At 48.8% G+C, this 15,975-nt stretch overlaps 1 protein-coding gene across 1 annotated transcript in view; it reads right to left on the minus strand.

Moving 5' to 3' along the window:
• LOC120920568 (NACHT, LRR and PYD domains-containing protein 3-like) overlaps positions 1–15,975 on the minus strand; it is an 85,167-nt gene that overhangs the window by 11,599 nt on the left and 57,593 nt on the right. The window contains exon 10 of the mRNA XM_040332714.1: positions 626–648. Coding sequence (XP_040188648.1) covers positions 626–648 — 23 coding nt within the window. The remainder of the gene's footprint in view (positions 1–625; positions 649–15,975) is intronic.

A 15,975-nucleotide genomic window follows, 5' to 3' on the forward strand; every position in this document is an offset into this window, starting at 1 on the left:
TTATGTACTGCTTTAACTAACTAATTGACCTGCCTATAGCAGATGGGAGGTTTGGCCATCAGTATGGGCTGCCCATAAACCGTGTGTTGTTTATTTCTCCCTAGTATCTTGCTCCTGAAGGTGGTCCTATAACCCTATGGGCAAGACTTTTATTAATAAAAGTTTTTTTTTTACAAACTAAAAAATCAAAACAGATATTAAACGTCAGCAGAAACAAAACTGCTTAGACTCTAAAGTTACATACATCCTAGCATAGAGATGAATATGCCAATATCATAATGAAAAACGAAAATAAAATAAAACCTCAAATATACTCATTATCCTGTGGTCAAGATTGTTGTTGGACTGTGTCTTTCAATGAATATATAATAGAAAAGTCAATTTATAGATGATAACATAGCGTGATAAGACTCTAATATTTACATAACTGAATGTTAATCTGTCCCAGAATATTATTGTCTCAGTCAGTCCTGTTATACTCACTGTAATTTCTCTACCTGGCTTGTTATCAGAGCTTCCATCAGTTCCCTGAAATGATGACCCTCCAGATTGTTCTTAGATAGGTTCAATGTCCTCAGTGTCTGGTTATTTCTTATTCCAGATGCCAGGCGGGGGCAGGAATTATCTGTCAGGTGATTAGAGGACAATCTATAGAAGAAGAGAAGAATGTTACCAGAAGAAAATTAATTTCTCCCCCGGAAATGAATGTAACTATTCTCTACATGAATAAAACTAATTTCTCTTTATTGGAATCATTTATATGAGATCACGTTATAAAACTCCAGAAAATAGAACTTCAAAATATTTTTTTTATAATGGAGTAGACCCCCCAATATTGTCATCCAGGTGATATCTCCATACACAGGATGAGCACAGAATACCACTGACATGACTCGTATTGTGCTATAATCTCCTTGTGTATGGAGCATGAATGGTATCAGCAGACAGTGTGAGGCTGGAATCATCTTTGCTAGTGATTGGACAGGATGATTTTTATCTGATATTCTATTTATCTCTGCTGATAAGAGCTCTGTACTCATAGGAACTAATGGGGAGGTATCGGACACTAAAAAGTCAGATGTTATATGAGATGAAAAAAAAACGTATAAGGCTCTTATATCTAATCAAAGTATAATCAGATTCCCCCATATATGACTTCCTACAATCTCATCTATTTTGATAAATACCAGAATTTAAAGTGTAACTCCACTTTTGTTGAGAAAAAAACATTCCCCTCTGGGTGATCTCTGTACATTGCAAGGATTATAAAAACCTTTGTTGCAGATTCCTACCTGTTTGTTATTCTGAAGAAATCCATGTGTGTTTGTCTGTGTCTCTTGGCTAAGTGAGCCTAATTGGAGTTGTTTCATAATTATCAGTCAGCTTTGACAGCTGCAGGGCACTAATGAAGAAAGCTGCTGGGACTGCATCCCTTTAGACGTGTTCCTATTGGGAGTATCTCACCAAAAATGACATATTTGTTACAGGTGATGCCTAAAATACTGCGGCTGGATGGCTCCCCTGGGCGAGCCGTCGTAGCTGTACGTCGGCTCTTTAAGATGCCCACAGCTTGTGCCCGAAGCGCGTCCCTGGAGCCGATGCGCGTGCCTGGTGGGCTCAATGACTGCCGGGCACCTGCGATCGCTTGTGACAGAGCGAGAATCAGGATCTGTGTGTGTGTAAACACACAGATCCCGGTTCTGTCAGGGGAGAGGAGACAGATCGTGTGTTCCTACTAAGTAGCCCCCCCTTCTCTCAGCCATCCTCTCTGTCAACCCCCCTTTTCTCTCAGCAGCTCACTGTCAGCCCCCCTTTCTCTCAGCCACCCTCTTTGTCAGCCCCCCTTTCTCTCAGCCACCCTCTCTGTTAGTTCCCAATTTCTCTCAGCCATTCTTTCTCTCAGCCCCCTCTCTCTGTCAACCCCCCTTTCTCTCATCCCCCCTTTCTCTAAGCCCCCCTTTTTTCTCAGCCAGCCTCTATGTCAGCCCCCTTTCTCTCAGCCACCCTCTCTGTCAGCCACCACCTCTCTCAGAGCCACCCCCTCTGTCAGCCCCCTCTCTCTCACCCCCACCCCATCCCTTACCTTACCCCCTCTCCTCTTCCTGACCTCACCCCCTCTTTCTCAGCCACCCCCTTTCCTCCGAGGGGATGGAGATGTTGGTCCTCCGGTGCCCCAGATGTGAGGCGCTGGCCGTCCACCTATTGCCCTTTGCCCGGTGCCAACGATGCCGGGCACCCCTGTTCGCCACTATGCCAGTGGCTGGACCCCCGCGGGATTATCGTGTGGACAGGTCCTCCGGAGCTGTTACCGCAGAGGTGGAGGTCGCATAGCTGGAGGATTTCCTGCTGGGGAGAACGCAGCCCCAAAAGCCCCGGATGATGAGAGTGCTGCCGGATCATTCACAAAGGTTCCTCTGCTGGCTGCCTGGACTTATAGCCCCCAGGAGGTAAGCCCGTCAGGCGAGAGGGGATCGTTAAGTGATTTTGTGGCCCGTACGGCCTGCATACAGGCCAAGACCACCTGTGAGGTTGTCCCAGTTGGCGCGGCCTCTGCTCGATGCGTGTCCACTGAAGGGAAACCTATCCAACCCATCGACTGGGACAGACTGAGAAAGCTTATTCAGTCTGACGAGGTCATTGCTTCAGCCAGAGACAGGGTTTACCTTCCCTCTGGAGCCGAGGATTCCTCAGAGCTTGATCTTTGGTCGAAGGGTTCTCAGACGGACGGTGGCGACCTCCCTGATCATTTGTTTGAGCCCCGATTCCCGGAGCAGTAGGGCTTCGGGGGATGTCGGTTCCCGGGGAGTAGAAGAAGGAAAAAGAAGCGCCCTGTCCAGGGCATATCCAGTGGCCCATGTTTGCCATGAGGAGCGGGTGAGCCTATCGTGTACTGTTTTTTTTTTGTCTTGCTAGACTCGCTGTTCCTCCAGCCCGGGGTATGTTGTCCCATCTGGGATGCTGATGCTCGAGTCATCGGGCCCTGTGTGTAATCAGGCAATCTGCCTAGTTGGGTATTCATTTGAGAAAAGGGAAGTTACGGACAAGTATGCCCCACTCCAGTTGACATTTTTTTTCTCTTTCCCAGTTTCCCCTTTCGCCCCTTACTTCTCCAGAACCACAAAAACTATTGTGCAAGAACTCTTGAGAGGGTTTGGGTTCAGCCAGTTAGAGTGGGGACTTGGTCAACTTTCCTATAGCAGTTTCAGAACATTTCACCACGAGAAAGAGCTGTGGTTTTTTTTCTCCCCTTCCAATTTTTTTTTGTGTCACTTCCCTTTGCTGCTGATTTTTTTTGCATCTTTGGATTTGTGACTGTTGCAGTACCAGCGCGCTGACCACTAGGGGCAGCGTTCTGCATCGTTCATCCTAAAATGTAAAACTGTTATGTTTTATTTGTATGATTCTTGCATAGAGTAATCTTTCACAGCACTTGTTAGCTTAGAGTTCTTTGGGGGAGGAGACTTTGCGTTCAGGCTTGAGCGTGCAGTCTCAGTCCAAACCTTAGAGATTGTAAATAATAGGAGAGATATCATATTTCCTGTATGTTTTTTTTTTCCCTGTATTTTTTTTTCCTATGCAGGACCGTTCTGGACCCACCTGTTGTCGATCACTGCGGAGAATGGGCAGATAGTCAGCGGGGTTGTGTATGTCGTATGTCTTAGGCCGTTTTAAGAATATTGTTACCATGTGTGCAATCTGTCCTCTCTTCTTTTCCTCCTTTTCTTTTTTTTTGCAGGTATCAGGTCAGCATTCGGGCTCGAATGCTTTTGGACACTGGGGACAGTGTCAATTCAAGTAGGGGGAGTATGTAGCGCCCCCTTGCTTTCAGCATGGCACTACGCTTTAATTTAGTGGGGAACAGGAGAGTTACCTTGCTCCCGTTCAATGTTTATTTAAATTTGATGATCTCTGTCATTCTGGAAGTTCCACTGGGACAGACTGCGGTCAGGGAGTGCAGTACCACCCCTGGCCGGCAGCTGGCGCTAGAGGGGTTCTGGCGGAACAGATCTTCTCTCAGCAGCCAATCAGAGGCATGCTGGGGGAGGGTATATCTGTGAAAGAGGTCATGTGTCGAAAACATTCCGCGGGGTCCCCGTTCCAGGTGCGGTACCCAACTTCAGGGTACGCGCATCCATGGACCCCGCCGGCGTGGCCCACCTGGCCAGAGCTGAACTTTGCAGCGAATCTCTTCCTGATGAGAGAAGGGACCCCAGTGTTTCACTGGGTTCCAAGGCCTACTGAAAAGATCTAAGTTTGGGATCGGGTGTCCGGACCACTGACAGGTATGATTGCTGTCATCCGGGTACCATTTGCAAAATAAGTCTACTGGGAGGATTCTCTGTCCTTATTTACTTAAGTCCTTTATAGAAATTGGCCCGTGGCGGGGGTCTTAAAGACAGGTCTGTGTGAGAGACCTGTTCCTCCCAGTACTATTCAGAGTGACGCTCTGGCTGCCAGGCCTGACATAGGTGTCTGTCCGGCTGCACTTTACCCACTCCGAGCAGAGTGGCGACGTGTATACAGTTGGTTTAATGCAGAGCAGTGTATTGCTCAGTTCTATATCCAGGCCTGATATCGCATGGTTCTATTTCTTCCTTCATCAACCTTGACCTTCCTAATGTATGTTGATGTTGGCCGTTTTTGGCCTGGACAATAAAGCACTGAAAATTCTTTATTGAATGTCTGGACCTCCACTCACTGTTGCTTTTCTCACAGTTGCACCCTTAGACACTGCCAGGGCAACTTAGTAGGCCGGTCCCTAAATCATTCACCGGCTCCTCTGGGGGTAGCGCTACACAGACATCCCATAGATCTGATTATGCTGCCTTATATTTATCTGTTCATTTTGTGCAGTTATCTAATTTGTATATCTAATACATATAAAAAAATACATATAATGGCCCACATATAGAAAATAAGCGATACCAACAGTTAGTAATTTACCTGGAAAATTGCTAAACATTCCAATTTAACACCGAAATGTGATTAGTCATCCTTACCTCAAACTCTTGATGTTGTGTAGAGCCGGTATAAGTTTCCTCAATCCTTCATTCTGAATTTTACATGAATGTAGGTTTACTTCTGTCTCTCTGCAGGATTGAAGAATAAAAGACAACACAGAGTAGTCCAGAGGACTGAGGGGGACACAAGACAAGTCAACTTTGTTTGATCCAATACATTGTGACACCAGAGCCTTATTCCTGCTCTCATAGAGATAGTAGAATACATTAAAATCTCTGTCACCTCTTATGGGTTTGTCAGATCTTTGTTCTGGTATTTTCTTCTGGATCCAGGTGATGACATGTCTGGCAGCCTGAGTAGACAATTCTCCCACATGAGACTTCAACATGGATCTAGTAGAAGAGTCTGAGAGACCGCAGAGGAAACGGAGGAATATTTCAGCACGCCCGTCTTTGTAAGATTCAGCCTTATCAAGTGTTCCCTGTAATCTCTCAAGATTATAGTTAATAAAATGGACTAAAGCAGCAAAAAACTCCTGAAGAGTGAGATGTAAGAAGGTGTAATCCACATCAGGAGGCTGACCAGATTCCATCATGAAAGATGAGAAGAGATGATTATCATTTCTCACACTGAATGACTCCAGATGACGCTCATCAAATACAATCATGTGATTCATGACTCCATGTTCTGCCATCCACCCAATAGAGGTCAGTAGTTCCGGGGCAGTGTGACCACCTTCTTTTTTCTGGCTGTGATTGGCCAGAATGTTGGAGACAAAAGTCACAAAGAGTTGTGTCACTGTTTTGGGTAATGATGTCATCAGCTGATCAGTGATTGTTGGTTGGGCTCTGAAGCACATTGATAACACTGTACAGATGATCCAGCAGTATGATGGGATGTAACAGAAAGTGTACATCGTGTCATTCTCCTGCACATAATGAAAAGCCTTTCCTGACAATTCCTCATTTCCAAAGAAATTATTAAAGAAGGTCAGTCGGTCTTCATGGAGAAATCCCATGATCTCAGCTATCCTCTGGAAAACAGTCGTATCAACTGATGCCAGTCTGGTTGGGCGGCTGGTTATCAGTACAGAGCAACCCTTAAGAAGACTCTGCCTCACCAAACTGACCACAATCTCACCACATTTTGTCCTGTAAGCAAAGAGTTTACTTGATCTGAAATCCATTTGGTGAATAGCTTCATCTAATCCATCAAATATAAACAGAAGTCTCTCTGGATCTTGTAAAATATTTCCAATCTGACTCTTCAGATACGGATATTGATGAAGAATCATCGCCTCCAAGCTGACCTCTCCCAGTCTATTAAGGTCCCGGAATCTGAAGAAGAAGAGAAAGGCAAATCTCTGGTAGAGTTTTCCGGTCACCCAGTCATAGACAAACTTCTGCATCAGTGTGGTCTTCCCTATTCCTGGCACTCCGCTCACCATTACTGCATGTGGTACACAATGTGACTGGGGGTTCCATCGGAACAGCTTGTTGGGGGAAATGTGTTCCAGTCCAATTTGTGTTTCCTTCAAGCATTTCTCATGTGTTACCCCAGTCTGTATTATCTCATTCTGGGGACGTTCCCTGAACTGATCGGTGGAGACTACAACCAGGTTCACATAACGCTCATTGATGAGGAATGTTTGTGGTTCCAGAGTAGTTCCTGGGGGTCTATGCTCCACTAGAGTCTCAGTCTTCTTCGTCAGATGTTGTTTGTGCTTTTCCTGAATATCTGGGAATATCATGGAAATGTTTAATCACTCAGGTTAAAGTAGAAATGAAAAATGCTGATATTATTATGAACAATACAGAAAAAAACAATAATATCAGATTCTATCACAAAATTTTAATCTCATATTTTAATGTTACAGATAATTATATGTAGGGTTGTCCCGATACCACTTTTTTAAGATCGAGTACAAGTACCGATACTTTTTTTCAAATACTCGCCGATACTGAATACCGATACTTTTTTTAAATCTCATGTGACAGCGGCACATGTGTCAGTAGTTTTTTTTTTTATCTTTAACAATTTGTTTTAAATTTTTTAATTTTTTTTTATTTATAATGCTTTCTTTTTTTTAAGGGGGGGGGGTGGACTGTGTCAGTGTGTTTTTTCTTTTCTTTTTTTAATTTCTACAATAATTTTTTTTATTCTTATGGTTTTTTATTCTTTTTTTTTTTATTTATTTTTTCAGCCCTGTTGGGGGCTTTGGTGAGATATCAGGGGTCTTAACAGACCTCTGACCTCTCCCCTTTGAGACAGAAAAAGGGACTAGGGACACATGTTCCCCAGTCCCTTTCTCAGCAGCATCATCTGCGCTGAAAATGAAAGGAGAGACGACAGCGTCTTCTCTTCATTCATAAACTGAAACATTGTAATCAAAGTTTATGATGTTTCAGTTATGTGAATGGACAGAATCAGTGATCACTGACTCTGTCCATTCGGAGCAGTAAGGAGCCAGATTTACCGGCTCCTACCCCGCTCTCCATCCTGACAATTCCAGGGGGTGGAGGAGGAGCACGGAAGGGGAGAGAAACACGGTGGGATACACGGAGGGATACACGGCGGCAGGGGCGTACCAATAGCGGTTCGGGGGGGGCGGACCGCCCCAGGTACCACACATTGGGGGGTGTCAGTGGCCGAGTTACTTCGCTATATGGGGTGCGCTCCGCACCCGAGTCGGGTCACACTGTCCAATCATCCCAAGGGCATCCCTGCTGGCTCTGGCTGCTCCATTTTACTTTAGGTGTTTTTTAGAACACCCCCATCGCCGCGGCCGCAATGGACTAGTCCAGATCGTCCACTCATTCATTGACTGAATTCCCTCCTGATAGCTCCGCCTCCACCCACCACTGCGGCCTCAGCCTGTGTCTGTCATCTCTCTCCGCTGGGGCGGCTCAGCTGCTGCTATCACACACAGAGACACAGGCAGGATCAGGGATCTAATCCGGACCTCCCAAGTTACTCCCTAGCAGAGGCAGAGTCTGAGAGCCTGAGGCACAACAGTGGTGAGGGGGGGGGGTATTGTAAGAAGAAGAGCCTGGAGGAGTGTGTGTGTGTGTCTGTCTGCTCTGCCACCATGTGCTGACCTGATTTGAGGGGGGGGGGATTGCTGTGTCCACCACCCCCTGCCATGTGTACTAGCACTGTATGTAGCTGACCTGATTTGAGGGGGGGGGATTGCTGTGTCCACCACCCCCTGCCATGTGTACTAGCACAGTATGTAGCTGACCTGATTTGAGGGGGGGGATTGCTGTGTCCACCACCCCCTGCCATGTGTACTAGCACTGTATGTAGCTGACCTGATTTGGGGGGGGGGGGGTGATTACTGTTTCTGCCACCCCCTGCCATGTGTACTAGCACTGTATGTAGCTGACCTGATTGGGGGGGGGGGTGATTGCTGTGTCCACCACCCCCTGCCATGTGTACTAGCACTGTATGTAGCTGACCTGATTGGGGGGGGGGGTGATTACTGTGTCCGCCACCCCCTGCCATGTGTACTAGCACTGTATGTAGCTGACCTGATTTGGGGGGGGGGGGGGTTGGGGTGGGGGTGATTACTGTGTCTGCCACCCCCTGCCATGTGTACTAGCACTGTATGTAGCTGACCTGATTTGGGGGGGGGGGTGATTACTGTTTCTGCCACCCCCTGCCATGTGTACTAGCACTGTATGTAGCTGACCTGATTGGGGGGGGGGGGGTGATTACTGTTTCTGCCACCCCCTGCCATGTGTACTAGCACTGTATGTAGCTGACCTGATTGGGGGGGGGGTGATTGCTGCGTCTGCCACCCCCTGCCATGTGTACTAGCACTGTATGTAGCTGACCTGATTGGGGGGGGGGGGTGTTTGCTGCGTCTGCCACCCCCTGCCATGTGTACTAGCACTGTATGTAGCTGACCTGATTGGGGGGGGGGGGGTGATTACTGTGTCCGCCACCCCCTGCCATGTGTACTAGCACTGTATGTAGCTGACCTGATTTGGGGGGGGGGGGGGTGATTGCTGTGTCCACCACCCCCTGCCATGTGTACTAGCACTGTATGTAGCTGACCTGATTTGGGGGGGGGGTGATTGCTGTGTCCACCACCCCCTGCCATGTGTACTAGCACTGTATGTAGCTGACCTGATTGGGGGGGGGGATTGCTGTGTCCACCACCCCCTGCCATGTGTACTAGCACTGTATGTAGCTGACCTGATTGGGGGGGGGGGTGATTGCTGCGTCTGCCACCCCCTGCCATGTGTACTAGCACTGTATGTAGCTGACCTGATTTGGGGGGGGGGGGGTGATTGCTGTGTCCACCACCCCCTGCCATGTGTACTAGCACTGTATGTAGCTGACCTGATTGGGGGGGTGGGGGTGTGATTACTGTGTCCACCACCCCCTGCCATGTGTACTAGCACTGTAGGTAGCTGACCTGATTTGGGGGGGGGTGATTACTGTGTCCGCCACACCCTGCCATGTGTACTAGCACTGTATGTAGCTGCCCCCCAGGGCTGTCTTAATGAGAGGGCACACTGGGCACTGCCCAGGGGCCCCAGTTGCATGGGGCCCCTGCTTTTTTACCCAAAGCAGCTGTTCCTTGGCCCATGATGCTATTAAGACGGCCCTGATTGGGGGGGGGGGGGTGATTACTGTGTCCACAACCCCCTGCCATGTGTATAGTGTAACACTGTAGCTGACCTGATTGGGAGGGTTGCAGAATGTAGGCACGTGCGATTTAGTGTGCAAAATGTAGACACGTGCGATTTAGTGTGCAAAATGTAGACACGTGCGATTTAGTGTGCAAAATGTAGACACGTGCGATTTAGTGTGCAAAATGTAGACGCGTGCGATTTACAGTGTGCAAAATGTAGACACGTGCGATTTAGTGTGCAAAATGTAGACACGTGCGATTTACAGTGTGCAAAATGTAGACACGTGCGACTTACAGTGTGCAGAATGTAGACACGTGCGACTTACAGTGTGCAGAATGTAGACACGTGCGACTTACAGTGTGCAGAATGTAGACACGTGCGACTTACAGTGTGCAAAATGTAGACACGTGCGACTTACAGTGTGCAGAATGTAGACACGTGCGACTTACAGTGTGCAGAATGTAGACACGTGCGACTTAGTGTGCAGAATGTAGACATGTGCGATTTACAGTGTGCAGAATGTAGACATGTATTATCTGTTCAGTAAATGTTATAAATAATTGAAATAGGTTTAAGTAAGTTAATAACTTATTTTCCAATGTTTTTTTCAGGGTTTTTTCAGGTAAACGTTGGGGGGGGGGGGGGGGGGGGGCCAGATGTAGGATTCGCCCCGGGTGCCAAATGCTCTAGGTACGCCCCTGCACGGCGGGATACATGGAGGGATACACGGCGGGATAGAGAAACACGGGGGGACACGGAGAGAGAGAGAAACACGGCGGGGGACATGGAGGGAGGGAGACAGACTGCAGCAAAACAGAGGGGGGCTGGAGGAGGACATGGGACAGTCAGCGGTGATCGTGTGTGGGGGAGTTACAAGCACAGATCACCGCTGATTTGAAACCAGCTGAAAGCCGCGCGGGGGGAGGGGTGTAGAGAGAGGCGGAGAAATTACTTTTAAATCTATACAGCGGTGATCGGTGCTTGTAACTTCCCCATGCACTGTTCACCGCTGACAGTACAAGTATCGGGTGAAGCATCGGGAGTACAAGTACTCGGGCAAATGCTTGGTAGCGGTCCCGATACCGATACTAGTATCGGTATCGGGACAACCCTAATTATATGTGTCCATCTTACATTCAGATATTATGTAACAATTGCATTTTTAGTTACTAAATAAGCAGAGAAGGACTCCTTGAGGTAACACAGGCAGTGTGCACAGAACCAGGGCCTCTGACAGCAGGGTACAAACAGTCCTCCCAGTGGAAGGGGGTGGTCAGGGTATGGCTGTAGGCTCTTCAAGGTGCAATGTGTCCTCTTGGTCTCCTGTGTCTCCTCCCCGCACATTCCTGGTAAATGAACCACGCAGAGCCAACCTGCCCACTCTAGGACCAGACTCTGCATTCTAGCTGTCTCTGTTATACTCTGTTAAATGTTGGCATCTCTGACTTTCACTCCAGCAGCACTACCACCAAAAAGATTTTCATAAAACATGTCACTGTGATCGGCAGCAGCCTATTGAAAACTCTTTTTTATCAATCTCTAAAGATTCTGTAAAATAAAATGTGATTAACTTGCATTGATGCACAATGACTCAGAAGCTAAAAATACTCACAAGAGTACACACCTCACATTTCTGTAAATATTTTATTCTATCTTTTCATGTGACAACACTGAAGAAATTACACGTTGCTACAATGTTGTGTATTGAGTGTACAGCTTGTATAACAGTGTAAATTTGCTGTCCCCTCAAAATAACTCAACACACAGCCATTAATGTCTAAACCGCTGGCAACAAAAACAAGTACACCCCTTAGTGAAAATTTCCAAATTGGGCCCAAAGTGTCAATATGTTGTGTGGCCACCATTATTTTCCAGCATTGCCCAAAAAGAGAAGTCCAGTCTGGGCTCATTCGGCTGGGCTTCTGTTATGGGTCAGCGGATTAGTTTTGCACTCCTGTGACTCGTTTTCAGCAGAGAGCGGACTAAAGTTAGAGCGCTGCTGGCTTCTGTCCTCTTCTCTCCTACTGCAGTGGCGGCCTGTGCAATGTGGGAGCACGGGCGCCACGCCCCTATCCCTGCCGCCGCCCCCTATTCATGCACTTGGCCCCTTTCAGGATGCTGGCTGCATGGATTGTTATGGCAGGTGTTTTTTTTAAGCGCATAATTAGAGCCAGAGGCTCTAATAGGCTTAAAAAAAGGGTGGGTTTGGGCGCAGAGCACTGCACTCTAATCCCACCCAATTGTGTGACCATAGCAAATTAATTTTCACTATTTTCACTCTACAATGCCTCCCCGCCAATCAGAAGGCAGATCAGTGAGACCTGTTACCTGATTAGCCAAAGCACCAGGTAATCCTATTGGATGCCCAGCGCTTTGGAAGAGGAGTCACACGCTAGAGCCGGAGCCACCACTGCCCGCAATCCAGAGGAGAAGAGGAAAGCTGAGCACACCACAGCAGCCCATCTGAGACAGTAAGTGCCAGACCTCCAATGCGCAGGAGGGGGTTCTAGCAGTTGTCAGTGCCTTTGAGCCCCCGGCCACCCCTGGTGCGGGGGGTGGGGGTGCATCCACGCCAACCAGCCGCCAATGTTAGGGGGACAGCTAAAAGCCTAGGATCCTCTAGTCCTTGCTGGATGAGGAATATAGAAGCTAGGGAGCTCCCCATCCCTGTTCAGGGGGGACATCTAGAAACAAGGGATCTGCCAGTTCCTGCTAAAGGAGGCAACTAGTACCTTGAGACTCGCCAGTCCCCACTGGAGGAGCAATATAGATGCTTGGAATCCACTAGAGTGGGTCTACCAGTCGCTGTTAGAGAAGACCTAGAAGCTAGGGATCTATCAGACCTGCTCCAGTCCATACTGGAGAATGTATGCAGAACCTAGGAATTCACCAGTCCCTGCTGTAGGAGGCCTCCAGCTAATGTGAAAAGCTGCAACGATCCGCAGGAATAGACAGGCTCCTACATCCTGTTTATGGGCAAGATCGCAGGTTTTCAGGATCAGCAAAGCTTATGGGGGACAACAGATAGGGTTGCCACCTGTAACTGGAGTCACTTTTGGGAGCAGGGTGACCAAGAAAATAATGAACTCTGAGAATATGATTGGATTACTTAAAATGGAACAGTAATGTTCATTAACAATATCTCTCAAGAAATATGAAGATGTTATCCCCTGTACACTGTGAGGGCTATGCCCAGGAAGTATAACTCCTGATTTGGACATTCCAGGAAGTTCAATGTAAGAGTCATTAGATCCCCATTGTTGTTTGTGGTTAATAACTCTGCTATTGTGTGAAGGAGTTCTGTGTTGATTGGTGATAATGTTGATTGTGTCTTCTGAGCTACCAGATGGCAAGTCTAGCCTAAAGGTCATGTCTATGAGTCACCTATGCTGTCTAAGGGATTAGATAATGAACGCATGTTATTTAGGTTCCTGGTCACAGGTGTTTTCCAGAGTAATATGAGCAATATGCACCTCCTCTTTTTCTTGTATTCAAGACTTGTATTCCTTTCAATAAATATATTCCTGTTTGAACCTCAACACAGAGCTTCGGCTCATATTTGGGGGAGAATTATTCATATGGGTTTCTTGCTCCGCTGGTTGGTACACGTGGAGTGTAATTATTCCAATGTCATCTCCGCACCTTACACAAAGTGAGTCCCGTGTTTTATCAGATACACGTCGCATTTTATTTACCTCTCAGCTCCCGAGTCAGTGAGTGTCCCAGTTCATCCAGCAGAATCTGAACAGGCAGACCCTCACCTATAGAGAGTAATATAAGTTGATGGATCTGAGCCATGTATAATTGAAGCTGACATTTCACATACAACAAACCACACATTAGATTAATATCTAAACAAACATTATATATATATATATATATATATATATATATATATATATATATATATATATATATATATATATATATATATAATGTAATATCATTTAAAGTGTTTGTAAATCCTTACATATACCCATATGTACCCCGTATGTATCACAGCCTCAGGTGAAACATAGAAATGAAACAAATCCCCCTACATAAGTTGTACCTGTTGATCTGCCACCTTCTCTTCTCTACATTCGTTCAAAGTACAGAACTCAAGCCATGTACACACGGCCGAGAATCCCGTCGGAAAAATCCCGTGTGACGTCATTAACTACGACGAGCATGCGCTTGTCACATTCGATGCCGTCGCCGCAATCTTGCTACACCCTACACTGCCCTTGGAAGCTACTGCGCATGCGTCAAAGTCACACATGCTCGAGTTTCTCGGCAGGCTTCAGGATAGGCCTGCTTGTTTTGATCTGGGGGCAGGGAGTGGTTAGTGTAGCAGTGGGTGTGACCACCTGTGCTTCAGTGCTTGGGCACCTCCCCTGCTTCCAGGGAGATTGTTATGGAAGGGGGGGAAAGGCCATTAGCTGGAGGTACATGCAGCTCATGTGATTAGCCCTGACGAATCCCCACTTGGAATTGGCAGGGGGCAGGCCTCCCATATAAGCTGATGTAACAGCTCACTGGGGAGAAGTTGTCAGCCGGGAGACGTGGAGAATGGAGTCCTAGATAGCAGCAGGGGCCCCATCCCCATCTGGAGAGCTGGGAGGGAGCCTCATCCTTACTCGGTCATGGAGGAGATGTTCTGGAACAGAGGGTCTGGAGAAGCTATTGGAACGGATGTCCGGTTAAAGTTCTCCATCATGGACTCAGGGCAGATGAAGGTTGGTGAGTGTGACACAGTGGAGTGTGACAGAGGGCAGGGGGTAGCTGACAGAGGGGAGGGGGTAGCTGACAGAGGAGAGGGGGTAGCTGACAGAGGAGAGGGGGTAGCTGACAGGGGAGGGGGTAGCTGACAGAGGAGGGGGGTAGCTGACAGATGAGAGGGGGTAGCTGACAGAGGAGGGGAGGTAGCTGACAGAGGGGAGGGGGTAGCTGACAGAGGAGGGGGAGCTGACAGAGGGGAAGTGGTAGCTGACAGAGGGGAGGGGGGAGCTGACAGAGGAGGGGGAAGCTGACAGAGGAGGGGGGTAGCTGACAGAGGCGGGGGGTAGCTGACAGAGGAGAGGATAGCTGACAGTGGAGAGGGGGTAGCTAACAGAGGAAGGCGGTAGCCAACAAAGGGGAGGGGGTAGCTGACAGAGGGGAGGGGGTAGCTGACAAAAGGGAGGGGGTAGCTGACAGAAGAGGGGGTAGCTGACAGAGGAGGGGGTAGCTAACAGAGGGTAGGGGGTATCTGAAAAAGGGGAGGGGGTATCTGACAGAGAAGGGTGGTAGCTGACAGAGGGGAGGGGGTAGCTGACAGGGGAGGGGGGAAGCTGACAGAGGGGAGGGGGTAGCTGACAGAGGGGATGGGGGGTAGCTGACAGAGGGGATGGGGGTAGCTGACAGAGGAGAGGGGGGTAGCTGACAGAGGAGGGGGGGTAGCTGACAGAGGAGGGGGGAGCTGACAGTGGAGAGGGGGTAGCTGACAGAGGAAGGAGGTAGCCAACAAAGGGGAGGGGGTAGCTGACAGAGGGGAGGGAGAAGCTGACAAAAGGGAGGGGGTAGCTGACAGAGGAGGGGATAGCTGACAGAGGGTAGGGGGTATCTGACAAAGGGGAGGGGGTATCTGACAGAGAAGGGGGTAGCTGACAGAGAAGGGGGGTAGCTGATAGAGGGGAGGGGGTAGCTGACAGAGGGGAAGGGGTAGCTGACAGAGGGGAGGGGGAGCTGACAGAGGAGGGGGAAGCTGACAGAGGAGGGGGGTAGCTGACAGGGGAGGGGGTATCTGACAAAGGGGAGGGGGTATCTGACAGAGAGGGGGTAGCTGACAGAGGAGGGGAGGTAGCTGACAGAGGGGAGGGGGTAGCTGACAGAGGAGGGGGGAGCTGACAGAGGGGAAGGGGTAGCTGACAGAGGGGAGGAGGGAGATGACAGAGGAGGGGGGAGCTGACAGAGGAGGGGGGTAGCTGACAGGTGGGGGGTAGCTGACAGAGGAGGGGACAGCTGACAGTGGAAAGGGGGTAGCTGACACAGGAAGGCGGTAGCCAACAAAGGGGAGGGGGTAGCTGACAGAGGGGAGGGGGTAGCTGACAGAGGGGAGGGGGGTAGCTGACAGAGGAAGGCGGTAGCCAACAAAGGGGAGGGGGTAGCTGACAGAGGGGAGGGAGAAGCTGACAAAAGGGAGGGGGTAGCTGACAGAGGAGGGGGGTAGCTAACAGAGGGTAGGGGGTATCTGAAAAAGGGGAGGGGGTATCTGACAGAGGAGGGGGTATCTGACAGAGGAGGGGGGTAGCTGACAGAGGGGAGGGGGTAGCTGACAGAGGGGAGGGGGTAGCTGACGGGAGGGGGGTAGTTGACAGAGGGGAGGGGGTAGCTGAGAAGGGGGAGGGGG

Source organism: Rana temporaria, chromosome 13 (genome assembly GCF_905171775.1).
Source record: "Rana temporaria chromosome 13, aRanTem1.1, whole genome shotgun sequence".
In the NCBI taxonomy this organism is placed as follows: domain Eukaryota; kingdom Metazoa; phylum Chordata; class Amphibia; order Anura; family Ranidae; genus Rana; species Rana temporaria.